Consider the following 27,298-nt stretch of genomic DNA (forward strand, 5'->3'; position numbering starts at 1 on the left):
TCAGTGTTAAATGAATATATGGTGTAGTTGCTGAGGATATGTTACTGATTATTATTTTCCAGGTAAATGCAGAGTTTGAGGAAGAGAGTGCTGAGCAGCGGTCTTCAGTAAGTCATCCTGATTTCCTTTCCTTTTTGTGCTTTGTCATGACACCCCAGCTGCCCCACTGCTATTGACCTATTGATCAATGTATTTAATTCTGTGCTGGATCTTTGCTTTCTGCTTTAGGTGGTGGACTTTACACCCTTTAATTTCCAGGTACTGTTATATAATTTTACTTTGCTGCAGCATATACAGACTTCCAGAGCATACCCATTAAATTACTTATCTGTCTTTGTTGTAAGTACATTCGGCCCAGTTTCTCCTCTTCGCCTCACAAAATGCACCCTATTCCTCAAGAAGCATTTTCATGTAGGTTGTCCTCATCCCATTAAAAGCAGAGCAGCAATTGTAATAACGGTAGATTACCACAGGGTGTCAGCATGCCATCATGTCATCTGAAGCATGTCCCTTTCAAATAGCACCAGTGAGTGGCAGTGTTGTACCAACTTGTCCTGAGGTTGTTGTAGCAATACTTCTAACCAATGTGCTAACAAGGCCCATCAGTCTCTAAGGACAATTGCAACGTATTTTACCGATTTTACAATTTCAGTGAATGAAACTAATCCGCATCCAGTGGAGATTAGTAGGTAAATTGTTACCCTGCAGACTTCTGTGCCTTAGCACTGCAGAGCACTATATTCATGCAGTTTACTTTGTTGCCGCTTTCAGTCAATGGTTCACTTCTATTCACCACTTGTTTTTGTTGCTATAGTTGGATGCAGATAATGAAGCTTTGCGAGCTCGTCTGCGGGCCCCACAGGAGAAGATCATGTATACCCTGGTGCCTGTTCCAGATGGCATGGAAATCTCTTCCATTTTTGAACTGGACCCCACCACTCTGAGAGGGGGGGACTCCATGGTGCCCAGGTATACCCACACAAGTGTTTTGATATGCACTGCATAGAACCAGGGAAGTCATACAGCAGAAGTAAATATTAACCTCAACACCATCAAATGTGTAGAGTTAAGTGATATTTGGCACAGCAGTATGGAATTTGTATTTCAGAGTTTGTTTGAACATGTTCTAATATGTCTTTCCCACATTTGTCGGTCAGATATTGACTGGACATATAAAAGAGAGATAGTTATAGGAAAGATAAAATTTTGATATAAAAATCTGACCAAAACACTGCTGGTAGGGCATATTGTTTGCTTTCATCTAGATTTGTGATGTATGGGTGGTTCAGTTCTGTCACATTCCCCTAAAATGGAAAGTCCCAGTAAGGTTGACTTGTCATGTGTTTTCACTTATTATTTAAAAAATCACTGATGCCACTGAGACCTTCTTTTAAATAGACAGTTTCTACCCTGTTTCTTTGTCAACATGTGTGTGCTTGTTTGAGTATGTGTGTGTGAGGCTTTTTATGCACAGGTCATCTTTAAATGGTATAATGGAGTCCCAGGAAAGTCCCAGCTTGGCTTGAAACAGAAAACAATGATAATCGGTATGAAAGTGGGCCTGGATAGCGGGCAAAGAGGGGAAAAACAGGAGAGTTCACTGTCGTGTTTCTGAGCAAGGACTAGGCTTTGCTAAAACCACAGGCCAGATGTTGTATTGTATTGATGTTGTAGATCCATAGCAGCATACAGCCTTTGACAAATTACATATATTTCTTGTCAGTAAATGACGTAAAGACAAGGATTGGGTGAAGCAATCGTAGTGGTCATTTGGCATAAAACTACTGTAGTTTCCAGTGAATAATGTGGGGCTGTGTTGTAATGATATTGCTGGCATGTACAGGACTTAGGTAGGTGGATATGTTTTGGGGCTGTGGGTTTCTATAATGAGACTCTTAAAGGAAAGTTAATCTTAGGCAACTGGACTTGCTGGTAAAGGCTTGAAGATGTTTCCACTCAGTTCTGAACTGAAGAAGTCAAGTCCAGTGGCCTTAGATTAACTTTCCTTGACCTAGATGATGGAGAACCTTCATAGACTCTGTTTGTCTTTTTATTTTCATCAGTTTTGTGATGGAAGACATTTATGGGTCTAAAATTACAGTTGCACATTGGTCCCTGTTACCACAAATCAGATAAGAACAGAGCCTCCCCATTTTGTGTCAAAGCCTTCATTGTGTCACATCATCAGGTGTGTGCCTGCATGCTGTAGGCTACTATTGCAAGTCGCTCCCAGTCCTACCTGAAATAACCTTGCTACACAGGGGCATAAACATGGCACTAATTAATGCTTGGGAGAGCAGGTACACAAAGGTAAGCCTGTTAGTGTGAGTGGGTGGTGACCTAATGTCTGCCAAGAATATGGTAGCTGTCTGTGATAAAGACGTGCACACTCTTGAATCTCCCTCTACACACACACACACACACACTCACATACATACAAGGTGGGGGTGTTGTTGACTCAGTCTTAACTATGTGTAAAGCTTCCTTGTTCCCTGGAAGAGTAGTGACTGGAAAGTATGATACTGTACAAGTCACTGCTAGTTAATCTGTAATTATATTACACATTCAGATGAACTGTATTTGAAGCAGAATCTTCTATCCTTCACTCTGTTTGTTTAAAACTGATAGCAACATACAGCGACATGCAGTTCACGTGAATGAGCTGTACAAATGTCTCCTATATAAAGTTTTTTGGGGGAGGGGAGGCTGAAAGGCTTAACCAGAATTCACTGCAAACTTCTCATCAGACAGGCTCACCAGCATCGCTACAAAAACTGAAAGCGACTGCAATGCAATGACCCTTTCACTTTGCAGAGTTTTATTACATATCAGACAATGTAAACTATAATATGGACATTAAAAGGGATATAAAATGCAATTCAAACAAGACAGTACACAAACAATACATATATGGAAATCTCAGAAGGATAGACAAAACTTTTTCATAAAAACACTAGGACCAAGCAATGCCCAAGTAAGACTAGATAAACAGGAAATTGTGCTGTTTTATTCATTTATTTTATTTTTATGGTAGCTATTGATGCCCATAAAACTTCCTGCAGGGATCAAACATTTGACTTCCCTGTCTCTGGTCAAATCTTCTCCCTTTCCCTTCACGTTTGTCTGCTCTAATGTAATTTCATTTGTCGCCAATAGAAGCTCTTATGTGAGGCTAAGGCACCTGTGCACCAACACATGGGTTCACAGTACCAACAACCCAATTGATAAAGAGGAGGAGAAACCTGTCATGTTACGGGTGAGTTGCTGATTGGCGTGTCCTGAATTGTAGCATAATTGATATTGTTTAAACACATAAACACAAGTGAAATAATTTCATTACTCTAGATTGGAACATCCGGGGTAAAAGAAGACAAGGAGGCATTTGCCATTGTACCAGTGCCACCAGCAGAAGTGCGTGATTTAGACTTTGCCAATGATGCAAGCAAAGTGTTGGCGTCCATTGCTGGCAAGCTGGAGAAGGGTACCATTACTCAAAATGAAAGAAGGTATAGTTTACACCATTGTTTGGTATGTATATGTTGAGTAGACACTTGTGAAAATGGACTCAGTGAAAGGAATAACAAATATTTCAAATATTACTGAAGGACATGATTTTCTCAAGCACATCTGTCTTTATGTAGGCTATGAATGGAGCTGTACTGATTGTACACTTAAATATGTATTCTTTCCAGGTTTGTGACCAAACTCCTCGAGGATCTAGTTTTCTTTGTGGTGGACATTCCCAATAGTGGGCAGGATGTTTTGGAGATCATGGTTAACAAGCCAGACAGAGAAAGACAAAAACTCATGAGAGAGCAGAATATCCTGAAGCAGGTTGGCCTTACACCTACAAGATTGTTTCAATGTCTGTGCTTATAAACAAAGTTGGGCTATGAAAACTTCCATTTCCATTGCAGATTTTCAAGCTTCTCCAAGCCCCTTTCACTGACAGTGGGGATGGTCCCATGCTGCGACTGGAAGAGCTTGGAGACCAGCGGCATGCTCCTTTTAGGCATATTTGCAGGCTTTGCTATAGAGTGTTACGCCATTCTCAGCAGGATTATCGGAAGAATCAAGTGGGTGTTCCACTCACCTGCAGATGCTATTTTTTGTTTTGTCCTTGATTAGCTGTGATTATTCTTTTTCCCCTTTTTATTACAGGAATATATAGCCAAACAGTTTCGCTTCATGCAGAAGCAGATAGGCTATGATGTCTTGGCAGAAGACACAATAACAGCGCTGCTCCATAACAATCGGAAGCTCCTGGAGAAACACATCACTGCTGCTGAGATAGATACGTTTGTTACTCTAGTGAGGAAGAACAGGGAGCCCAGGTGAGACTCCAGTAAGAGACAGGTCTGGGCTCATGTCATTAATACATTGGCACAGAGGGGGCAATTGAGGAAGGGTTGGGTCCGACTTGTTTTTACAATAGCTTTTAAGGAATTTATTTGAATGTCTAATAAATGTTCTGTATGTTAGAGAATTAGGAATGGAACTGTATGTAATGGAACTCTGGATAAATCTTCACATTTTGAACTGTTATGATACTTGGAGAGGGAACATAGGCTCCAAAATCCTTATTCCTGCTTAATCTTAAACTCTTTTTTTCCTGCATCCATGAATTTTCTATGCATTTTTATTTACACCCAGGTTCCTGGACTACTTGTCAGATCTATGCGTGTCCATGAACAAGTCTATCCCTGTGACCCAGGAGCTCATCTGTAATGCAGTACTGGACCCATCCAATGCAGACATTCTCATTGAAACTAAGTTAGTGCGTTATTAGTGTTAACTTTATAAATCTCGCTAAGATGAAGTAGAAAGAAGAATTATTTTTGTGCTGTTCACCAGGCTGGTCTTGTCGAGGTTTGAGATAGAGACAACAACAACAAATGGAGAGAACCCAGTGGAGGCAGAGGATGAGGAGGAGGTATGGCTGTTCTGGAAAGACAATTGTAAGGAGATCCGTAGTAAAAGCGTCAGGGAGTTGGCCCAGGATGCAAAAGAGGGCCAGAAAGAGGACCAGGAGGTAGTCAGCTATTACAGGTGAGAAGATATGTGTATAAACACATAGGAAACTGTTGGTTAGACATCAACCATGAACAATTTGCCATTTACTATTTGTTCACACAGATGCCAGCTGAACCTCTTTGCAAGGATGTGTCTGGATCGCCAGTACCTGGCCATCAACAAGATCTCTGGACAGCTGGATGTGGACTTGATCCTGCGCTGTATGTCTGATGAAGACCTGCCCTTCGACCTAAGGGCATCTTTCTGCCGCCTGATGCTGCATATGCATGTGGACCGTGATCCACAGGAGCAGGTCACACCTGTTAAATATGCCCGTCTTTGGTCTGAAATTCCCTCCAAGATAGCTATTGATGAGTAAGTTCTCATCATGAGTATTTTTGGTTTGATTGTATTACCATTCGAAAGTCTCTGAGATGTGAATCTAACATTTTTCCAGCTATGACAATGATGAGACTACCAGAGATGAGATCAAAGAGCGATTCTGCCTCACTATGGATTTTGTAGAGAACTACCTGCGAGAGGTGGTGTCACAAAATATTCCCTTCACTGATAGGGAGAAAAACAAGCTTACCTTTGAGGTACCACGTCTTTGTGAATAATGTTTACAGATCAGGTTGCACTGTTTTAAATACATGTATAAGTCATCGTTATGATCTCTCTCTACAGGTAGTGAACCTGGCAAGAAACCTGATCTACTTTGGTTTCTACAACTTTAGTGATTTGCTTCGACTGACAAAGATATTACTGAACATTTTAGACTGCGTACATGTTAGTACCATATACCCTATCAACAAGATTGATAAGGGAGAAGAAAACAAAGGTAACAGTCTCACTGCAATTTTTCACAATCTGCTTTAGAGAAGCAAATATTGTATGATAGTAGTTTGATGCTACATACCATATGTTATATACAGTATATGACATTTATTCATAAATCTGTGTTGGTTTTTCTTTAAATATACTGTAGCTGGCAGTAACGTGATGAAGTCAATTCATGGAGTAGGGGAGCTGATGACCCAGGTAGTGCTGCGAGGAGGCAGCTTACTGCCCACCACCCCAACTCATCAACCCGAAGGAGATGTAGTTAAAGCACAGACTGAGCCAGAGAGAGAAGATATCATGGTCATGGACACGAAGCTCAAGGTTATTGAGATTCTACAGGTACGTCAAGAGGAAACTCGCTCCCTTTAAAAGCATCATTAAGTAATCCCTTTTTGTCTGTTTTATAAATTTGTGTTTTCTTTTCCTTAAGTTTATCTTGAATGTACGGCTAGACTACAGGATCTCCTGCCTGCTTTGTATTTTCAAGCGTGAGTTTGATGAGACCAACCCACAAGCAGACAACACTGCCAACCAAAATGGAAGCAATAATGTCACAGGTTAGATTACCAACATGAACCCAGATGATTTACAGACAACACTATAAAATGTGTTTATATTTTACCAATATATATTTTTTTTGCAATCTTGAAATAAATAAATTATTACATTTTTCTTTGAGGTATTTATTCTTGTTTAAATTTTAGGAAATCTGGACTTTGAGAACATTGAGGAACAGGCAGAAGGGATCTTTGGAGGAAGGTAATCCATTTCTATGCAGTAAAAGTTTTTTCTAGTACTCAACAATGTCTTGAACCATGTTGTTTAGGAAAATATGATGTAATTTTGTTCCACTTCGTCTTCAGCGAAGAGAACACTCCATTAGACCTGGATGACCACGGTGGTCGTACGTTCCTCAGGGTCCTGCTCCACCTGACAATGCATGACTATCCTCCCCTTGTATCTGGTGCTCTTCACCTGCTTTTCAGGCACTTCAGCCAGAGGCAGGAGGTCCTAATGGCCTTCAAACAAGTAGGGTGTTACACGTTTTCTTTTTTTCTACTTTTGACATTGCACACATCTGGTTTTGTACTCGTAAATTGAAAAGTTATAGTGGCAGCAGAAAGAAGAGAAGTTGTTTCCCAGATTACCTTAAAGTTCATGCAAAGTTCAACTCTTAATGCTAAAAACTCAGGTCCAGCTGCTGGTGACCAGCCAGGATGTAGATAACTACAAGCAGATCAAGTCAGACCTTGACCAGCTGCGTTCGATAGTGGAGAAATCTGAACTGTGGGTGTACAAGAGGCAAGGAGAAGATGGAATGGATGGAGATGGACCTTCGGAGTCTGACAGCAAAAAGAAGGTGGGTCAGAAATACCGAAAAGAAACTGAAAACTCAGACACATTTGGTGAGCCATTGAAATAGGAAGGTTCAGAAGTTCAAAAAGCTAGTTGCAGAATAATGCAGCCTTTTCTTATTGTTCATTGGTTTACAGGGTGATACATATGTTTCTGACAAAAAGGATTCAGAAAGCACCAGCAGTTACAACTACAGGGTTGTAAAGGAGGTATTCTCACATGGGTTTTAATCTTATATTGTATTTTTTCTTATATCGTTTTTGTTATGTGTTACGTGTGTCCTCTAATTCAAACCTTTCTACCTTATATCTTTAGATCCTGCTGCGCCTCAGTAAGCTTTGTGTTCAGGAGGGAAGCTCGGGAAAGAAGAGTAGAAAACAACAGCAAAGGCTGCTGAGAAACATGGGAGCTCACTGTGTGGTGCTTGAACTCCTACAGATACCCTATGAGAAGGTGCAATACTGGAAATATATATTGTTGAAAATTATTTTTACGCAAACTAATGGCTTTTCATCCATGACACTGCCCTTATGTGTCTCATCTTATTAGGGAGAGGATATCCGTATGCAGGAAATCATGAAACAGGCTCATGAATTCCTGCAGAATTTCTGTGCAGGTAACCAGCAGAATCAGGTTCTTCTCCACAAGCATATCAACTTGTTCCTCAATCCAGGGGTGAGTATTGTTGACTTAAGTTTACTTCTTGGAAAAACAAGGCAGCCCTTTAGTATTCTCTGCCACCAATAATTATTCTTTTTTGTACCTTTTTCTGACTCTCAGATCTTGGAGGCAGTCACCATGCAGCACATCTTCATGAATAACTTCCAGTTATGCAGTGAGATCAACGAGCGTGTGGTTCAGCATTTTGTCCATTGTACTGAGAGTCATGGACGCAATGTCCAATACCTCAAGTTCCTGCAGACCATTGTCAAGGCGGAAAACAAGTTCATCAAGAAGTGTCAGGACATTGTCATGGCTGAGGTCAGACCTAATTTCCTGCTTAAATAGGTGTTTTCGATGAAAGCAGAGATCAAATTCTGAAAATAATAACTAACATAAACAAATATACTGTGGACTTTATACCTAAAAATATGTTGTTGTTTTCTCTATCATGTGACTTTGTCATGTAGCTGGTGAACTCGGGAGAGGATGTCCTGGTCTTCTACAATGATCGTGCCTCCTTCCAGACTCTAGTACAGATGATGCGTTCAGAGCGGGACCGCATGGATGAAAATAGCGCTCTTATGTACCACATTCATTTAGTGGAGCTGCTGGCAGTTTGCACAGAGGGCAAGAACGTCTACACTGAGATCAAGTGTAACTCACTGCTACCACTGGACGATATTGTACGTGTGGTCACTCATGATGACTGTATCCCTGAGGTACAAGATACTGTTCCTTATCAATAATCACAATATTGAGCTGTAGCATTGCTTTTGTTCTGTTCTCCCTAATAGTGAATAATATAGTTACTTCTTACATCACTTCTTGAAACTCTTGCATTGATTTTAAATAACTGTACCTTATAATTTGTCTTGATTGCTCTGCTCCTGCCCTTTCTGGTTTTATATATCTGTTATATCATATCTGTTTGTTTGATATGAATTAATTTGTAACTTTGATTTAGATAAATGTATAACAACAATTTCTATTATTATTCTCTATCCGGCTTCTTACATTTTTATGTCTGCATCTTCATAGGTGAAAATCGCCTATATCAACTTCCTGAACCACTGCTATGTCGACACAGAGGTGGAGATGAAGGAGATCTATACCTCTAATCATATGTGGAAGCTGTTTGAGAATTTCCTTGTGGACATTTGTAGGGTAAGCCTGAATGTCTTGTATGTATGTTGAATGTACTGTTACTATGACAGTGTGATCAATAGATGCAGTAACCGCTTCTAATGTAAATATAGATTTTATGTCACGGGTATGAACACTAAACCCCCTTGAACGCCCTTTGTAAACCCTCTGCCTACATACAATGTGTATTCAGTGGCTGTGTATTGTGCAAAGGCATCATCTCATTTTTGTCCTTGTCTAGGTGTGCAACAACACCAGTGACAGGAAGCATGCAGATACCATTCTGGAGCGTTATGTAACGGAGACTGTCATGAGCATTGTCACATGTTTCTTTAGCTCTCCTTTCTCTGACCAGAGCACCAGCCTGCAGGTAATCATAGTTCCTTTTGACTGCTTTTCTCTCAGGGGGTTTCTTGAGGGTAAACCCTTCCTCACACATAAACTGTAACCACATCACAATTTTCCCTCTGCAGCTGGCTCGCCATATGTATGTAAGTAATAGTGACTCTCCCCTCTATATTTTTTTCCCAGCCATTAGGTATGTTCCTTATCAACAGGCTCCGATTGTTAAGAAGTACGGTGTCATTTGTGGTTTTTTACATTTTTAAAGCTTAGTCAGCACACAGTCTCTGTTGTTCCAAAATATGTCGGTGTGTTGTGCAAGATTTTCTTGGGAAGTCGGCCAGATGATGCCCTGACACAAATCTGGTCACTCTGTTTGGTTACTGTTGTCCTTGATGTGGTGTCCTCTAGCACACTCTCTTCCCTATAGTGTGACCACTATCCCCCATAGATTTCAAACATCCCAATGCCGTCACTTTGTGGTGGATTACATTTTTGTTATGTTGAGTAGTTTTGTTTTGTTGGCTCTTTAGAAATAGGGATTTTTTTCAACGCATCGCATATTCTGAGAATTCTGCTTAATGAGGTTTCGCAATACATAATGACATCGCAACCCTTTCTCCTGTAACAGGCCGCCTTTCTTGGAAAAATAACGGAGGTATTTATTGTACTCTAGTGCTGTGGCCAGGTGATAGATTATCCCCTCACTGTTGTGGTGGTAGAGATCGATAGTAACTTCAGTTAAATTTGGGACTACATTTTGATAATAACCAATAACTGAATCTTTCACATGCTCACTATAGTTGTTTCTGTAGACCTCCCTGGACGATATGTATAGCTGTATAACACAAGTTGGTTGAGTTGGTTGGTGTAGTAGTAGTAGTAATGTAAGCGCAAGCCAATGAATGTACTTGATTTACTGATGATCGTTTAAAATTAATTTACAAATTTCTTCATCAGGTCCTCTACATAAAGAATGCACTTTACCTCCTGCTGTCCTCTTATTATGTCTTCACCTTTTCTTTTTTTTCTTTCTCCATCTCACAGACTCGTCAACCGGTTTTTGTGCAGCTTCTACAGGGAGTGTTTAGGGTATACCACTGTAACTGGCTTAACCCTCTTCAGAAGGCCTCAGTGGAGGCTTGCATCAAAGTACTCTCAGATGTGGGTAAGGGATCAGACTAACACTGCTTTCTGTCTACTTTTGAAGATTTTCCACCACAATTTATAACAAAAGTCTGTGTGAGATAGAAACATTTTCATACTCACTTCCCAGCCAAGAGCCGAGCCATTGCCATCCCGGTGGACTTGGACAGTCAGGTCAACAACCTGTTTGTCAAGTCCAATAATGTTGTGCAGAAGAGCATCCTGAACTGGAGACTATCAGCTAAGAACACTTCCAGACGAGACTCTGGCCTGACCATCTGCAAAGACTACAGAAACATCATTGAGAGGCTACAGGTAGGTTCTGTTTTTTGGTATAAGCTATTGATGATGTACTGTATTCTATACAGCATCAATCAGTTTTCATACTTAATTATTAAGATATATACCTTATAAAATCAAGTGTACAGGGTGCTCATTGTTAACCCCACATGATGACTTAGAAAAAGAAAAGAATGAAAAGGAAGGATCAAAATTTTCGAAAAAAACACGTCATGTATTCATTGTTAAATGACTCTTAAATGTTCTCACTAAGAGTCTGGACATTATGACCTTGCTGGCTGAGACCAGCTGCTATCTCCTCTTACACAGGAAACATCTGTTTTTTGGCTAAGTAGTGAAAAGTATTTTCAGGAAATATGCATGTTTTTTTTAGGGGGAATCTGAGGGTCAGTATTGATAATTGTTTAGTTTGCTGACCAACTTATTCCCTCGTTCTCTGTAGGATATAGTATCAGCTTTGGAAGACCGTCTTAGGCCACTGGTCCAAGCTGAGCTGTCAGTGCTTGTGGACGTTCTTCATCGTCCAGAGCTGCTCTTCCCTGAAAACACAGAAGCACGGAAGAAATGTGAAAGTGGCGGATTCATATCAAAGTCAGTCCAAAACTAATATTGGTTTCTTTATCAATGATCAGGTTTGCTGGGTGGGGAACTGCTGCTATTATGAACTCAAATACTTTCTTTCATTCTGTTCCATAACCAGACTAATCAAACACACCAAGCAGTTGCTTGAGGAGAATGAGGAGCGCCTGTGCATCAAAGTTCTACAGACACTGAGGGAAATGATGACTAAAGATAGAGGCTATGGAGAGAAGGTACCTTCACTGATGTTGTTTTGTTGTCTTTAATTTGGAGTGGAAGATTCATCCATATTTGAGATCTACCTAATGACATCTCAGGGAACAGTTGCACATTTCCCACTGCTTGTAGTTTATTGTGAAACATAGGGTGAAAAACTCTAAATATCATATAAGCGACTGAGCACTTGTGTCACACAAGGTGGATCCTGTATGGAAAACTAATTCTAGCTAAATAGGCATGGAGATGACCGTGGCAGTTTCTGTGCTGCAATCTGCGTCTTGTTTTACCTTGACAAAAGAAGAATCTCTTAGCATGCATCTCAATAACTACGCAGTTGATACCAACCAGACTATTATCAACAGAAGCATCTATTTTCTCTCTAACACTAATGCACTTAATTCCTCGTTCTTTTGCTGACCCAGAACTATCAGCTTGTTTCTACCTGTGTTTTTCCTCAAGCAAATCCTTAATCAACAATGTATACATGACTTCACGAGTGAAAATGAAGTCGGTTCATGGTGGACTTTCTATTTTCACTCAGGAAATGTGAAGTCAATGCACATATACATGATATTACAAAGTTATACTGTACGGCCGAACTTGTTCTGGCTCAGCGTTTTAACTTGCTGTCATCTCTGTGTTTTACTAACTTAACATTGTTAGTGAGTGTGTTTACACTCTAACAAGCCGAGCTAAAACGTACTAATCGAGCTTTACTAACTCTATGCTCCCTACACTTTCTCTCTTCCAGCTGATTGCCTTTGATGATGAAATGGATGTGGCTGAGGTTGATCATTTTCTTATTACTTTTGTGGTGTACATTTGATTACCGTCTCCCACTAACAATGTAAATGTGCTTGTGCTGCAAAGAGACATTCCAGCATCACATTTGCATTTGTGACACCCGTCAGCAGCTTGATCCATCCCTCATTGTAGCCTTCCTCTTAAGCTCTGTGTTCAAATGTAACAGTCCTAGCCTTAGCTTACGTTATCCCTCACTAAAATAGAATATACCTGTAGCTTTATATGTCTGTGTACTGTAGGAACTGTGAAGGTTCATCTCAGTCATCCAGGGAATATGATATTCACTCCACTAAATTATTCAAATTGAAGACATTGGGACGTTCATCCAAAAGGCGTCTTCAGATTTAACTAGTGTACTTGTAGCAGCCCACAATGGGATGCAAGAATGTTCAGCACATCCCCTTACCAATTGGATTGATAGCAGAGCAGATGTGGTTGAGTACCTCTCCTCAGCTATGTCTGTCATATGTCAAAAGAAGCCTTGTCAATGAACAGCAAAATGATTATTTCACATCAGGAAAGGAAGCCTCGGTTCTCTGCTGTAGAGCTCTGCACTTAAAGAGAGGAGGTCTGTCTTGTGTCTCTGTTAGACCTGTCACACTGGAGAGTGGTGCAGTGTGTGTGCGACCCGTGCTATGGAGAGGAATTATGAGCTTATGAATGGTTGAGAGATCAATATTTTCATTTTATCTGGGTGTCAATATACAGCAGTAGATGCTATTTTAGTGTACACGATTTCCACACAGCATACCTAACGTTTTACTGCATTCTGTTTGTTTTTCATAAAATTGGTGGCTTTTTGGCGGTAAAAAGAAAACGTTTTTGTTTGCTCAGAGGTGGTAATTGATTCAACACTGATAACCACCAATAACTTTGATAACCAGTAAGCCTTTACAGATAGAAACACTTTGGTTCTTTTGTTGAAAGAACCAAAGTGTTTCATTGCTGCATATATGTATGTTTTGGAGGAGAAAACAACACCAGAGTTTTAAATGCCCTCTTGATGGTTGTTTTTCAGACAGAGTTTTCACCTCCTAAGCCCTTAGCCACCATTACTACAGCAGGTGTGAGTGTAAATATAGCTAGGGCTACTCATATATGCAGTACTAGAAACTGAATATCAGCCCACAAGTAAATAGCTGGAGTGTGTGCAGCTGCATCCAGTTTTCTAAGGGTATTACAACTGTATGCTGTATGTGTGTCGTCAAGACCTTTGACAAATAGCAAATGGAAAAAACAGAAGTCTTCTTTCTGATTTGTGAGTGTACCCCACAGAGCTTTGCCTTATGAAGTACAGGGGGCACCACATGTCACCCATTACAAAAGAGACAGAAAACCTTGATTTAGATCTTTCTTTGCTGTATCTATCTTGGTTTGTGGAGCACACATTAATATTTGCAGAAAACCTGGTAGTGTCTTTGCTTTATTTGATACATTCATTTGTCCAAACAAGAAGTACAAATTGTTTGAGAAGTTAGCAATTGTGTACCAGCATGGAAATGACACAGACGTCGGTTAATCAAGAAGCCGTTGAGTGTAAAGGAAGTGAATAGTAATAAGAGTTGGGAAAATGGACAAATTGCTCTAAAGGGTCTTTCCAGTGTTGCCAGGAAGCGGTGTGCTATGTCTCACTGACTTATTTTCCGTTTTTTCCTCCCTCCCTCCTTGCTGCTTGATAGCAATGGAAATCCCCTGCTTCCACAAAAACAGGGTTGTTCATAGGAACAAGTGCCTTGTTGTTGCCCCTCCCTATGTAGTGTCTCAAGAATATACACAAATGTCCTCACCTCCACAAACATACGACAAAGGCCACTCTCACCATAAACACCATGCTGTACACTGCCCTAATGGCCAGCTGTATGTATAGTATGTGGACAAAGTAAGACATCTCATATCAGCCCTGAATCAGACCGGTAGGGCAAAATTCCAACTTCCTTTCAGTAAGAGAAGCACTGGCATGGCAGCTTATGTAACCCCACATGTTGCCACTTGCTGCTCTCTGGCACTACTGGACAGCCATGCACCTTCTTATGCCTTTCGTGTCTCAAGGGGTGAGTGCATTTGTCGGTGCTACTACTTTTTAAACAACCCCAGTATGTCTCTTATTATTTCTGAGAATGCACCTGTGAATGCATCTGTGCCCCTGGGTTTGTGCATCTAAGGATAGTGAGCAAGAGGGATAATGAGGGATGATGGTTCCCCTTTCACATTCTACCAGAAATAGAATGTTCATAAAATATCAGCCAAGGCTTCATTATATCATTGACTTCATGTGTCCATGTACATGTGCAGTTATGAGTTTCCAAAAGGCTGAAGGAGGCGATGTCTCTTTAAGATTAGTAATTTTTTATCAATTTTATTTTTTTGTAAATTGCCCCTTAGTTTCCTTTTGCTAATGCATTTTTCTAACCTGTTTATAACCATGTTTGCTTCACGAATTCATTTTCCACTTTCTGCCCCAGCACTCATGTTCTCTCACTGTGCCAATGTGCAACTGATCCAGCGCTGCCACTCCCATCATGGCCTCTGCCAACCTCAGTTACTCTCTGCTTGTCCTTGTCTATCCTCATGTGCTACTGTGGGTGAAATGAGGAGAATGCTACTGTTATCCGTTCAGTCAACAGAGGGAGCTGCAGACGTTGCTCAGCAGCATGAAGCAATGGCTCACTTATCCTAACTTACTGCTGCAGGATTTTTGTATTCCAGCCATGTCTGGGCCAGTACTTACACAAGAGCCAGCAATTTTCAGTTGTATTTTCACAAAACTTTTATGCTAATGTTTGACCTCCAACTGTAAATGCCAATCAAAGTGAAGTGGAGACGTCTTCTAGAAGATACTGACAATGCTGCCAGTTTGAAGCCGCTAAAGGCCTGAGGGCCAATGTGACGTTGTGAGAGGGGAAAGGCACACTACAAACCGCTCCTCTGCCCTTCCCTATAGGAACCCTTTTCTTTGATTATAGAACAAGCTAGTCTCCTCCATTATATCCCACCTTGGTGAGACAGAACAGGGTTGGCTGTGTCTGGGTGTTTTGAGATAGGGCTTAAGCTCCAAGCTTTAACCTAACGTAACCTTCACACAATATTACCTTGCCTAGCATTGTCATAAATGTGGCAGGTGGAAATGATGTTGGCCGTTGAGGGGTCACACTCTCCAGCTGAAGAGTCATTTTGTATATGAGAATGCGTCAGTAAGCTGCTCATAATGGTTAAGATAGAAAATGAGGTCATATTACTCACATGATGGCTGTCATGCTCAGTGCAAATTGAATTATGAAATTGAAGACTTTAGAGACAGTTTGCATCTGTGGATGCAAACTCGCATCATCCACTTTTCGGCGGAAATCAATGTGTTAACGTAAAAAGAGGCTCCACATAGGGAAATTCCTGTCCAGTTGCACAATTAATCAGCGTAAAACGGCATGACAGGGTTACTGATGGAGACTTAAACCCATATTTGGATGTTCCTTCAGCTTTACAGTTTCCCATATTCACTGTCCTACCAGCACAGCTTCTCTGTCTTTGTCTCTATATGTTAACCAACCTAAACTATCATTTATTTTCTGTTTTAAGTTATGGGTGTTTCTTTTTTAATTTTATTTTCCCAAAAAATTGAAATCGATTAATCAGAATATTATTGTCAATCACCAATCAAGTCTTTTTCTTGCTTATTGTTCGAAACGTTTGGCTCTTGGCTTTCTTGCTTTTGTAAATTCACCATGCCAGAGAGGAGGAAGCCAGGTAACAGCACTCTGCAACAGGAGGGACAGGAGGGAACAGGGTTTTTAAACACAGTAATGCACACAGTAATGTCCTGCTGTAGGCTCAAGACTGTTTTTGTACAATAAAGGCAAATGGCAATAGATGCATGCTGAACTGAAACCAGATATCACTCTGGTCAGTCCGGGTTTTTGCAATCCATTATCTCTAGAATTTTACATACCAATGTCTGCTTGTCCTCTTCATCGCTGCCTATGGCTCTCTATGAGTAGTTGTTCACCTAACTGGCAATCTCAATGAGCTGTAGATGGCCAGATGCAATGAGAAGAGCGCTATATACCCTGTTCCATCAGTAAATAGATCTGGCAGATGAGTACATTGTTAGCTACGGATTTCCATGAGGATGCTGAGTCTGACTAACTAACTAACTAACTACATTTTCAAACCCTTACTAAACCCATCCTTTTATTTCCAATCAGCTGGCACCCCCACCTGAGCCTGAAGTCCCTGCTGAGGTGTGTTTAAGACCCATATTGACTTTTGTAAACTAATATGGATCATTGCTGTCCACAGTTTCATGTCTCACTCTGACTCTTGACTTTTTGATTCCATTCCATTACACTCCATTTTCAATATGTTCTTATCTAGATAATAAGAGTCACATCTGGTCTTCACATATTTCCTGTCTTGAGGGAATCTTATTTCTTCTTTGTTGGACATGAGTACTGCAAAATGTTGGTCTTTGCTTCCAACTTGTTCACTTGTACACACATTCTCCCCTCTGTCGCTCCATTCATCTTTCCATTCATCACTTGGTTCTGGTTGAAGTCCAATCTCCTGACATTAAGGTTGTTCGTGGGTCATGGGTGTGGTGTTTTTCTGTGCCAGATTCAACATTAGAGTGTGTGTATAGTATACGACTCAATTATGTAACCTGGACAGTCTTTTATGCTCACTCTCATGGCTTGCATTTCTCCTCTGGCCGCCTGTCTTTCTCTTATGTAAATGTCATGGTTACTCTTCCCACTGTGACTGTGGAGTCATGAGGGAGTCATTTGAAATTGATCACAATGCCCTTGGGGTCTGACTATTGGGTTGAAGAAAATGGTGGTGATGTGATTAGATTTGGTAGATGCATTTGGGGTTTATTATTATTATTATTGATAAACCATTTGCTGGTATTGATGAAATGGGAAGAACACTTCCCTGCATGAAGCCTTGCATGACTTTGACTTTACCTCACACCTTCCCTCCCTAAACCACTTCCCTCTAAACTGCATGATCTAATTTTCACCCAATTTCCTGCATGCTATTAAATTAACTAATATGCACTGTATTCACTCTACTTGCTTCTCTAATTTCCAATTTATTTTTATTATTTTCTTATCGCTTTCTGCTAACACCTCACTTTTAAGGAGCTTGATCCCAATCAGCCACAGAAGCAACTGGAGGATCAAAGGAGGGTAGGTACTAAGCAGTCTGTCTTTGGTTTGACGGTGTCCTGTCCATGCCAGCATCTTACTCATGGTTGACGACTGGCTGTTGTGGTGCACCCATTGTCACGCTGCTTCCACGGCATGGCACTCTCTCACATCCTGTTACTTAGTGGGTGTATGACATGTAACCTTTGAGATTTGAGACTGACAGATAAACATTAACTTTTGTTCCTGGAGGGCTTGTGATGTGCAGCCTTAATATAGGCGCTAAAACGGTGTCTGCATTGGATCTCCTGACCGTCTCCATTTGTTGAACTGAGAGGGGGCACAATGTGACCTTTGAACATCAGAGACTGGGGTCAGAGGGCAAAAGTCGAGTAAGATGTTCTTTGCACGCTCTATTTAAAGGGAAAGTAGGGATTAGGCTTCTTAGGGGCAAAAGTGGTGGTTCACTGTGGATCATGTGATTCTCAAACTAGTTAGAGAAGCAGAGTCATGCTTTTTTGTGTTATGTATGGCATTGGTTTTATTTCCTCAGTGACAGATTGCTATAAAAACTTCGCTTTTTATTTGATTGTCTAAAGGTAGCACAGTTGATTATAGAAATACACTTAACATGGCTGAATGAACACTTGATGTGTTCATGTAACCATTTTACGTCTTGAGGTTGTAGACAATCAAGTTTTTATTATACCATAAAGGGTATTTTTTGCTTTTTTTGTGATCTTTTACTTGCGCATCAGCCCAATAAAAATGATGGATTCCACCTCTGTTACCGTGATAAAATAACTGTACTGGGACTTCTAATTTATTGTGTCATTTATAGGGGGAAGCTCTCCGACAGATCCTGGTCAACCGATACTATGGGAATGTCAAACCTGGTGGGAGGAGAGACAGCGTCGCCACCTTCAGCAGTGTCTCCCTCACTCCTGGAGCACAGGGAAAAGCCCCTACAGGTGTGTACAATAATACGAGTGTGTCTTTGTGTTTATGGTCATAAAGATATGATGGACCTCAAATGTTTCACTTTGGTAAACTGGGTCATTACACCAGCAATTGGACAAAGCATTAGCATTAGACATAGTATAGAGGAAGTAGTATATAGCTGCAATCTGGAATATGGCAACCGAGAACAGATACGTCCTTTAATGACTAAAACGGGGAATGAGAACATCACACATCACAATTTGTCTTCCTTGATACTTCAGAGGGATGTTTTTGTTTTTTTAAGGAAGGCCACAAGTGTTTCCCCCTTTGACTTGAAGTGTTACGTCAAATATAGTTTGGTAGTTTTGGAATTGTATCTAACTAAGCTATTGTCCATTGTAATCTGTTTGGAAAAAATGTGTGATTTGGAAGAGATGAAGAGATGGACAACAGCAAAGGGTAGATTCCTCTCTCGTGATGAGACATGACATCACCTGCCAGAAACAATGCAAAGCAGTGCCAATATGTGCATGTGTGACTGACAATAACACAATTCACTACTATAAATAAATCATAAAAGGGTGTGCATACATGGCTTATAAAAGGATTCCCTCCACCCATCTTTCAATCTCTTCTCTGTCAAGACTTACATTCATACATTTATCAGATTTTCATCCCTGACTCGCCAACTCCTATTACAGATTTGGTTCATCATTCAAATGTAATGCTTTAGAAAGAAGTATTCGCAGCCATGACCTTGCCCTCCTGTGAGCCTTTGGACCTTACTCCTCTGAGCATACAGGCTCTCTCCTTAGCATAACGTAGGCCGTGTTGTTGCCAGGCGACCTGAGAGCCAAGCTCCAGCTAGAATGGGATGCGTTGTTGATTCAGTGGCTCACCCAGCCAGAGATGGCTCTGATGGGGGCTGTCCTCTCACCACTTTCCCTGCATGGCTATGGGAGCCAGCAGCTGCAGGAGGAGCATAAGTACGTCCATGGAGAGATGTACTTGATCTCATATTATTGTGGCTGAATGGAGTGAAATGACAACTTCATCATGGAAACTTCTTTTGTCACAATGGGGCCTATGTAGCTCACAGCTTTTTCAAATTGAATGTTATTGCTTTACTTACTTACTAATCATTTGTTCCTTGTTTACCTAATTTGACTGCTGTCTTTCAAACCTCAAAATCTGAGGATTGTACATCTAACATCAAAGCTTTGTGCCATAAGGTGTCATTCCACACGTGGCCACACTTGCCAAACATGTATGTAGTTACTCGAGATTTGAATAAAAGCATCCACCAAAGTGCATAAAGACATGTGATGGGAACAACCCAACTCTTAAGTTATGCATTTAAGCATCGTTTATGATGACAGATTGTGACCCTGCCAGTTTCTTTTTTGTAATTAGTTGTCAGCTCTGGGGTCGGAGGTCGAGGGGAACTAAGTTTGGCAGAGGTCCAATGCCACCTGGACAAAGAGGGGGCATCCGATCTCGTCATTGACCTCATCATGAACGCTACCAGCGACCGGATCTTCCAGGAGAGCATACTACTGGCCATCGCACTGCTGGAGGGAGGGAACACTGTGATCCAGGTAAAAGGGGTTGCTGGTTTCAAGAGCGTGCATCAGGAACACTGTGGGAGAGAATCAGTGGGAAGTGTTGATGAGATCAGTACTTCCCACAACAGATACAAGTAGATGTTATCTCAAAGTTTCAGTTCTGTGATTTAAGAAATTATGATATTACAGGAACGCATTCTGAAGATTAACTTTGCTATTTGCTGTGGAATTCCTCATGGGTTTGAACTCACTGACATTTTGTGACGTTAAAAAGGGAAAGTGAGTTTGAGCCATGGATGAGAGGAGAGAGAGAATTTAGAAAGGAAGCGGAACAGTAGTCTGCTGGGAGAGGTCCAAGCTCTGCAGCCAAACACGTCATTGCCTCCCTACAGCCAGCCAGGGGTTGCTATGGTAATGTAACTCTTTGTGAACCTCATAGCAAGGTTGAAAGAGGATAGAGCTCCTGTATTTTGAGGCCAACTCCATCATTTCAGCTGTGCAGGGCGATATGTGTTCACATATGTAGGTGTACTGTATTTGCACCTGTATTCCAGAACATGAGTGTGATCTCTCGCTGAACGTGTTTGAGCTTGTGTGCTGCTTATAAGGCATGTGTGGATATTCCGGTGTGTATTCTGTGGAGTGTGTGTGTGTGTGTGTGTGTTCTTGCATAAACAGGCCCGTTGCATAATGGCCTGCTATTTGCATAGTGTTGTTACCTGACAAAGCTTAACAGCTTACCAGAGTGTACACAAAGGCACTCACATGACTCCTGTTACGTAAGGTGCTGCCTGCCTGCTTCCCTGTCTGCGTGAATAATGACCAGAACCCTGGGCCTCCTAACATTCCAGCTCTTAACTGGGTCACGCTTTGCTAGTTGCAAGAGGGCAGTAAAAGCCCCAAACCTTTAGAGGCCTCAGGAGAGATCCTATAGATTCCTAACTGCAGAAAAGCCACTCCCTATTGCTCCCCACCAGACTCCCTGCGGAGAAATCAACTGTTCCAAATTGCTGACATGTCTTTTAATGTGCTGATTGACCCTCTGAGGTAAGGACCTGACAAATGAGCCAACAGTCTGTTCCTGAAAGCAGCATGTAGCGTGCACTTTATGCTGGGCCGGGGTTTTTTTGTGCAATGTCCAACTGTTCACACACGTGTGTTTTTGCGTCACAGATTTTAGTGTTTGGCACAGTAGATTGAGAGAGTAGTTAGGATCACTGCCATTTGTCACAAGGATATTTGCAATATTAGGTATACACTTAAGATACGTTTCTATTTGCATTGGGACTTTTCTATTCTATCTCTGATGCTACAGTGTTCCTAGATTAGATATTAAGGCAGATTGTGCTCATAAAGATCGTGAAAGGCAGCTGCCTTCCAGTGAAGTTGATAAGCAGGGTAGTGTATTGGTTTATGAGTGTTATTCTCCTCGTCTAGCATGGGACAGGGACAAGTGAGCTTTGTTAAAGGATCACGTATGGTCTGAGTGAATTTACAACACATCAGCAGATGCATCACATTTCCTTGTCTTGCATAATGATGGCTTGCCTGCCCCCTTTTTAGGACAGAAGGGTTCTTGTTGTCTAAATGAAAAGCAGGACAAAAACATGCCCGCAGATTTCTGCAAGCAGTGTGTTTGTTTGTTTTTGAGGTAATCCAGGGCAGCAGCCAAGCCAACTAAATGTCTGGCAGAGAGAAAGTAAGAGAGGGAGATGGAGAGATGGTAGTTGGCTTTATAATGAATTCATCCAAGGCCCAGAGCTGTGCTAGCTGTTCTCCATATGCCAGCATGGTATTATGTCATCTTCATATGTTGGTGAATACACAAAGCTATGGGCCACGACACAACGAGTGAGCCTTATCCTGGCTGGCTTCCTGTGTGATGTGTAACAGTTACACTTCAAACAGGCCAGCACTGCTTCACAGCCTAGGGGTGTTTATCTGTTAGCCATACTAATTGGGGACATTGCCATGGCGCCACTTGCTAGAACATCACATTAAGCATATTAAAGGACTGGAAAATCAGGATACAACCAGTCTTTGTGTATCCTTCTTTTAAATCCTTATATTTCACTTTTGTTGGGTTGTCAAGTCAAATCCTCTGCAGCCCCTAACATGTTTTACAAAGCAACCTTTGCTTGTGTGCAAATTCTCAGAAATAGAGAGAACAGACAGCTCTGATCATTCAAGATCATTACTGTGCTGAGAACACAGTGTACCTGCTTCAGACCAGCCGGCAGGGTCACAGTGAGGTGAGGAGGAAAGCTTTAAGGTCTCTCTGTGGTGAAACATGATGCCCATGCTGTCCACACTGAATGCAATTTATATTCACACCATATATACACACCTGATGCATTTAAGATTAGCTTTTTAAGGACTGCTACCTATTTAATACCTCCTTTACCTGTAATATCAGAGCATATTTAGAAATCACTGATTTTGCTGTGGCAATTTCCTGAATTCTTTTACAACTTGCCATGATTTAGATTTGACGTGCCACAATAAATTAATCTAAGCATACTTGAATTTATTCAGCTTTTGATCACATTAAGGTGTATTCAGGATGTTTTGAAAATGTATTGCTGTAATCATAGAATGATCAAAGAGCATGTAAATGTACTGACGGTGGATTTCATCTAAAGGAACATTCCTGCAGCTCATGTACACGTGCGAAGATTGACTCAAGTCAACAGGCAAAACCAGTTTGCACACTTTAGGTGACGTGTGTATGTCACAGTATATATTGACCTAGATAAGTAAATGCAAATATCCAAGTCCATCAAGTCTCTCATAAAGTTAACGTGTTGCACGAACCGCAGACACTGGTTTTGATTCTAGCTGCTAGATAAGCAGCAGGTACTCAAATGTCCCTCAGACACGTAGCGCACACACACCGTCTTAACATGAAACTACACTCTTGCATGCTCATCTCTCAAGCTTGCACCACACACACACATGCACAGAAACAGGATATTCATAGAGGCTAGCAAGCTTATTCCAAAAACAGCCCTTAGAGTGTGTTTGTGTGTGTTATGCAAGAACTTTGTAGCAGTGTCACTCCTCCCAACCATCTATCCGTCACGTCAACACCATCCTCATATCCTTAACTCTCACAGGAGCAAACAGGTGCTGCAACTCTTATACAGGAGGCTTGCACCGGCTTGCTGTTGCAATCAGCCTCATCCGAGTATGATTTACACCCCCAAATCCCACTCCACTTAGTTCAGGTTCACCTTACAGCTTCCTCCTGGAAAGCTTTTAAAAGCATCCTTTGAAAAAATATTGAGGTTCCAGGCACCATCCACATGCTGTGTGACTGCAGAACTGACAGGGGATTCTCCTCTCCAACAAAGGTTCTTTTCCGTTAAGTTTGGGTTTTTTATTTTCTTCTGTCCTTAGCAACATGCGCTAGGTCGGATTCGTTCATCTACATTTTTCTTTTTGCCTTCATTCAGCAGACAGTTGAAGACATTGGCTGGATGCCTGTACTTTCACTCTTTTTCCAAACACGTGTATGTCACTTTGATTTGGAGCTCTTATCTGGTCGCCTGTGGCAGCTTGAAAGAGCAGATCTCTGTGTTGACCACCTGTATGCCACAAAAGCTCTCCAGCATGCACAGGGATCTCTTTGTCAGTCACAGAGGCGTCTGGATGGAAAAGCAGGAGACGGCTAAAAAGAAAGACCCGGTGGTATAAATAGATCTTGCGTAACTGGCCCTTGTTGACGCCAACAGCCGAGGTGGCAGCTGACAGGGAGTGGAGAGAAAAGTAGAAACACAGTATAATCATACACATAAAGGAGGCACCATGTGCCACACTGCTAAATGGGAGCTAATTAAGATTCGACCTAACCCTGCTGTGCTGAACATGACTGGCAGCCCCAGGTTCAGCAGATCTCCCAGGAGGCTTAATGGCCTTGTGCATGTGTGTGACATTTAGAGGGCTTAGCTACCTCAGGGAGAGAAGCTGCCTGGCTTGCTGAGCATTTTCCTTGAAAGAACAACTTCCCCACTCAGTTGGAAGATATTTGCCAAGTTTGCCCATTGTGAATATTTCATATATTCATATTTTGAGAGTGATCTGAACCACTTTCCATATGACAGAGTCATCCATGATCCACTATTTATTTGTGTCAGCAGTTGGCTTGCTTGCATAAATATGACAACAGCAAATACAAGCAAGCAAACAGACAGAACTACATAAAAGAGAGAAGGAAAACAGCAGTAATAATTAACTGAAGTGGTTTGCATCAAGTGCATTGTTTATTATAGAGTTATTTGAAATTAGTTTGTGCAGATAAGTGTTGTGCACTTGCATGTGGTATTACTATTTGCATGTTCTCCTCCCTCTCGCTGACACTTAACTGAGTTGAACCAGGACAGACTGTTATGTAAGCAGCTCTCAGCACTGCCTCAGAGTCTGTGTACTGTATGTGAAAACTGTGTGCATTGAGTCTCCCTCCCACATGTACACACTTTGGGACCCTCCTCCCTCTCACACCACACATTCACTCCGTGCCGTTCTGGCACTGAGAAGTAGGACAGGACTTTCCTCACTCCCTCTTCCGACTGCTTACTCGCTGTAGGCTGATGTAACAGTGTTTGAGTTGAGCCACAGTGAGCCTTTACTGTAACCACTCAGCTGATTACAGGTCTTATGTAAGAAGGGATTGTCAAGAGGGGGAAAAAAAGGACAGGACATACCAGCCTGTTGCGAGAAAAAAACAGGCCCATGCATGCAGGACTTGAAAAAAAACTGCCCTTTGTGTAGTTCAGCCATAGGTGAAACATTTCCTTCCTCAACTTGACTTCATAATAGTCACACCTCTATAAATCTCACTTATGTGGGTCCCATGAATCCATCCTGGGAATGCTGGCACACCTTTGTCCCTGTGCGAGTGCGTGTGTGCACCTGAACTGTATTTACATGTAATATGCCTGACAGGGTGTTTGGCTGGAGCGCTGGAAGTGCAACTAGTTATCATTGTTTGTGTATGCATAGTTTTTTATTTGAGTAGGTGTGTAGGGTGCACAACAGTCCCAAACCTTGTCTTCGCTTCTGCTCGTCTGGGTGAAAGTGTTTCACCCAGTGTAGTCCTCAGGGCTCCAGAAGCATACAGGGCCCAGAGGGCAGAGAGCAGATGGTGCAAGCTCAGGTGAGCACAGTAAGGCCCTCCAGTGTGTTTCCTTGGCAATGAAAGTGGAGGATTATGTGGCTATTTCTAACAGATCCTTTGGCAAAAACAATAACAGTATGTCACAAGGGAAGTGCAGGTCATTGCAATTGATAAATACAAAGTTTATTTTGATAATGAAACTTTTGAGAAAGACTTTGTTCTGTGACCAAGGTTAATTTTGAAAATTGCTGCCACCATGCTTATAAATCCACTTTTGTCAACCTGAACGAGAGAAACAGTTAGTAAACTACTATATTGTTATATACTGATATTTACTTTGTATTATCCCTTTCCTTTTGTTTTCCTGCAGCGGTCATTCTACCATCGCTTAACAGGAGACAACAAGTCAGAGAAATTTTTCAAGGTCTTTAATGAACGCATGAAACTGGCTCAACAAGAAATCAAGGCAACAGTAACAGTCAATACCAGTGACCTGGGCAGCAAGAAGAAGGATGAAGAACCACCAGACAAAGACACACCTGCACGAAAGAAAGGTTGGAAGCCAAGTCCTAAAATGCTATTTTTCTTAAATCAAGTGGAAAAGACAAAGGGAGAAAAGTTTGTAATCAGATTTACATTTCTTCATCATTCTGATCATCAGCCCTCTGCTGCTTAGGAAAGAAGTCACAATGCCAGTAAAATGATGTGTCTAATGGACTTTCCATGTAAAATAGTGTATTACATCTTATGGTCTTTGTTTGCTGCACTCAGTCAAAGATGTGCCAGTGGTGGCAGTGGTCACCGAAGAAGTGAAGGAGCAGCTGGTGGAAGCCTCCGCCATTACCAAGAAGGCCTTCACAACCTACCGCCGCGAGGCCGAAGCTGAGGAACACCAAGCAGCTCCTGATGGGTCTGCTGTCCCCACCACTGATAAAAGCCAGGAGGAAGGCGAAATGAGCGTCATCATCACCATCATGCAACCCATCTTGCGTCTCATGCAGTTGCTCTGTGAAAACCACAACAGGGACCTACAGGTCAGCCCTTACAACAAAGGAGAGAATATGTCTTGCTTTGTTTTGCCTGTTTTGTTTTGTTTTGCCTTCCTCTTGCCCTGACCTGTTCTGTGAATTCGTACCACCACACTCACTTATGCAGAAATGAAACCACACTGAAATTAGGCATCATCTGCAGAACATCCTGATGCAGCTGTTTCCATATTTGGCATGTCTCGTTCTGGTTTCACTATGAGGGGTGTGATGGTGTTTGGCAATGACAGACAGACAGTAAACTTCCTTCTTAAAATGACTATTTATATACAAGACTGGGCCGGGCGTTCATTAACACGTAGTTGACTCGTACTCTCACCCATTGTGGCTCAGCGCAGGTGCCTCTTTCTGATTTATTGCTAGCCTTGCTGTTCTGACGTCAAAGTCCCAGAGGCATTGCTATGCTTTTGCTGGGAGTAAATGTTTTCAAGGAGTCAAATTATTGCATTTTACATTCACGAGGTGGAGGGGAGGGATCTATATTTTAGTCTTTATTTTATCTCCATCTCTCTCCAGAACTTTCTTCGAAACCAGAATAACAAGAACAACTATAACCTGGTGTGTGAGACACTGCAGTTCCTAGACTGCATCTGTGGCAGCACCACAGGAGGACTGGGTTTACTGGGACTCTACATCAATGAGAAGAATGTAGGACTCATCAACCAGACTGTGGAGAGCCTGACTGAATACTGCCAAGGTCCCTGTCATGAGAACCAGGTAATATCAGAATCACACTGAAGATGAACATTAAACATTTAGCATTAACTTGTTTTATTTCTAGTATTGTCTGTGTTCCATTTCAGTGCTTACATGTGGTGCCTTTTTAAAATGTATCCCCTTATTTTACATCATTACATCATCACTAATTAGACCTATGCACGTGTCTTGTGCGCAGCATTGTTAAAGCCCCACCACTCAGCCCCCAGAGGCCAGACTTTGAAGTTGCTCCTCCCTTATTAACAGTGTAACACCAGCCTCCTCTGGGCAGTGTGCCTGTGTTTGTTCTTTGGCGTGGATTAGCATTGCTTGGTCTTGTCACATGATGGTGGCATCCACTGTCAGTGCTGCTGTGGGGTCATT

The 27,298-nt window shown here is 41.6% G+C and overlaps 1 protein-coding gene across 4 annotated transcripts in view; it reads left to right on the forward strand.

Annotated features, from left to right (window-relative positions):
- The window catches only part of itpr1b (inositol 1,4,5-trisphosphate receptor, type 1b), a 57,301-nt gene that overhangs the window by 8,932 nt on the left and 21,071 nt on the right, over positions 1-27,298 (forward strand). Inside the window, exons 11-45 of one of the 4 annotated variants that reach the window (XM_076141016.1) lie at positions 63-107; positions 229-258; positions 815-969; positions 3,157-3,256; positions 3,346-3,506; positions 3,693-3,834; positions 3,918-4,076; positions 4,162-4,334; positions 4,654-4,773; positions 4,855-5,049; positions 5,137-5,388; positions 5,471-5,612; positions 5,701-5,854; positions 6,002-6,195; positions 6,287-6,413; positions 6,561-6,615; positions 6,720-6,885; positions 7,049-7,216; positions 7,350-7,421; positions 7,528-7,665; positions 7,762-7,887; positions 7,993-8,193; positions 8,343-8,594; positions 8,914-9,039; positions 9,260-9,388; positions 10,408-10,528; positions 10,637-10,821; positions 11,249-11,397; positions 11,507-11,618; positions 16,608-16,643; positions 18,391-18,520; positions 19,905-20,089; positions 25,543-25,726; positions 25,944-26,206; positions 26,735-26,935. In XM_076141016.1, coding sequence (XP_075997131.1) covers positions 63-107; positions 229-258; positions 815-969; positions 3,157-3,256; positions 3,346-3,506; positions 3,693-3,834; positions 3,918-4,076; positions 4,162-4,334; positions 4,654-4,773; positions 4,855-5,049; positions 5,137-5,388; positions 5,471-5,612; positions 5,701-5,854; positions 6,002-6,195; positions 6,287-6,413; positions 6,561-6,615; positions 6,720-6,885; positions 7,049-7,216; positions 7,350-7,421; positions 7,528-7,665; positions 7,762-7,887; positions 7,993-8,193; positions 8,343-8,594; positions 8,914-9,039; positions 9,260-9,388; positions 10,408-10,528; positions 10,637-10,821; positions 11,249-11,397; positions 11,507-11,618; positions 16,608-16,643; positions 18,391-18,520; positions 19,905-20,089; positions 25,543-25,726; positions 25,944-26,206; positions 26,735-26,935 — 5,148 coding nt within the window. The remainder of the gene's footprint in view (positions 1-62; positions 108-228; positions 259-814; positions 970-3,156; positions 3,257-3,345; positions 3,507-3,692; positions 3,835-3,917; positions 4,077-4,161; positions 4,335-4,653; positions 4,774-4,854; positions 5,050-5,136; positions 5,389-5,470; positions 5,613-5,700; positions 5,855-6,001; positions 6,196-6,286; positions 6,414-6,560; positions 6,616-6,719; positions 6,886-7,048; positions 7,217-7,349; positions 7,422-7,527; positions 7,666-7,761; positions 7,888-7,992; positions 8,194-8,342; positions 8,595-8,913; positions 9,040-9,259; positions 9,389-10,407; positions 10,529-10,636; positions 10,822-11,248; positions 11,398-11,506; positions 11,619-16,607; positions 16,644-18,390; positions 18,521-19,904; positions 20,090-25,542; positions 25,727-25,943; positions 26,207-26,734; positions 26,936-27,298) is intronic. The other 3 variants (XM_076141018.1, XM_076141017.1, XM_076141019.1) reach the window with 3 other exon arrangements.

The sequence above is a fragment of the Genypterus blacodes genome, unplaced genomic scaffold (genome assembly GCF_046128005.1).
Source record: "Genypterus blacodes isolate CSIRO-AG114 ecotype Tasmania unplaced genomic scaffold, CSIRO-AGI_Gbla_v1 ptg000017l_1, whole genome shotgun sequence".
Taxonomy (NCBI): domain Eukaryota; kingdom Metazoa; phylum Chordata; class Actinopteri; order Ophidiiformes; family Ophidiidae; genus Genypterus; species Genypterus blacodes.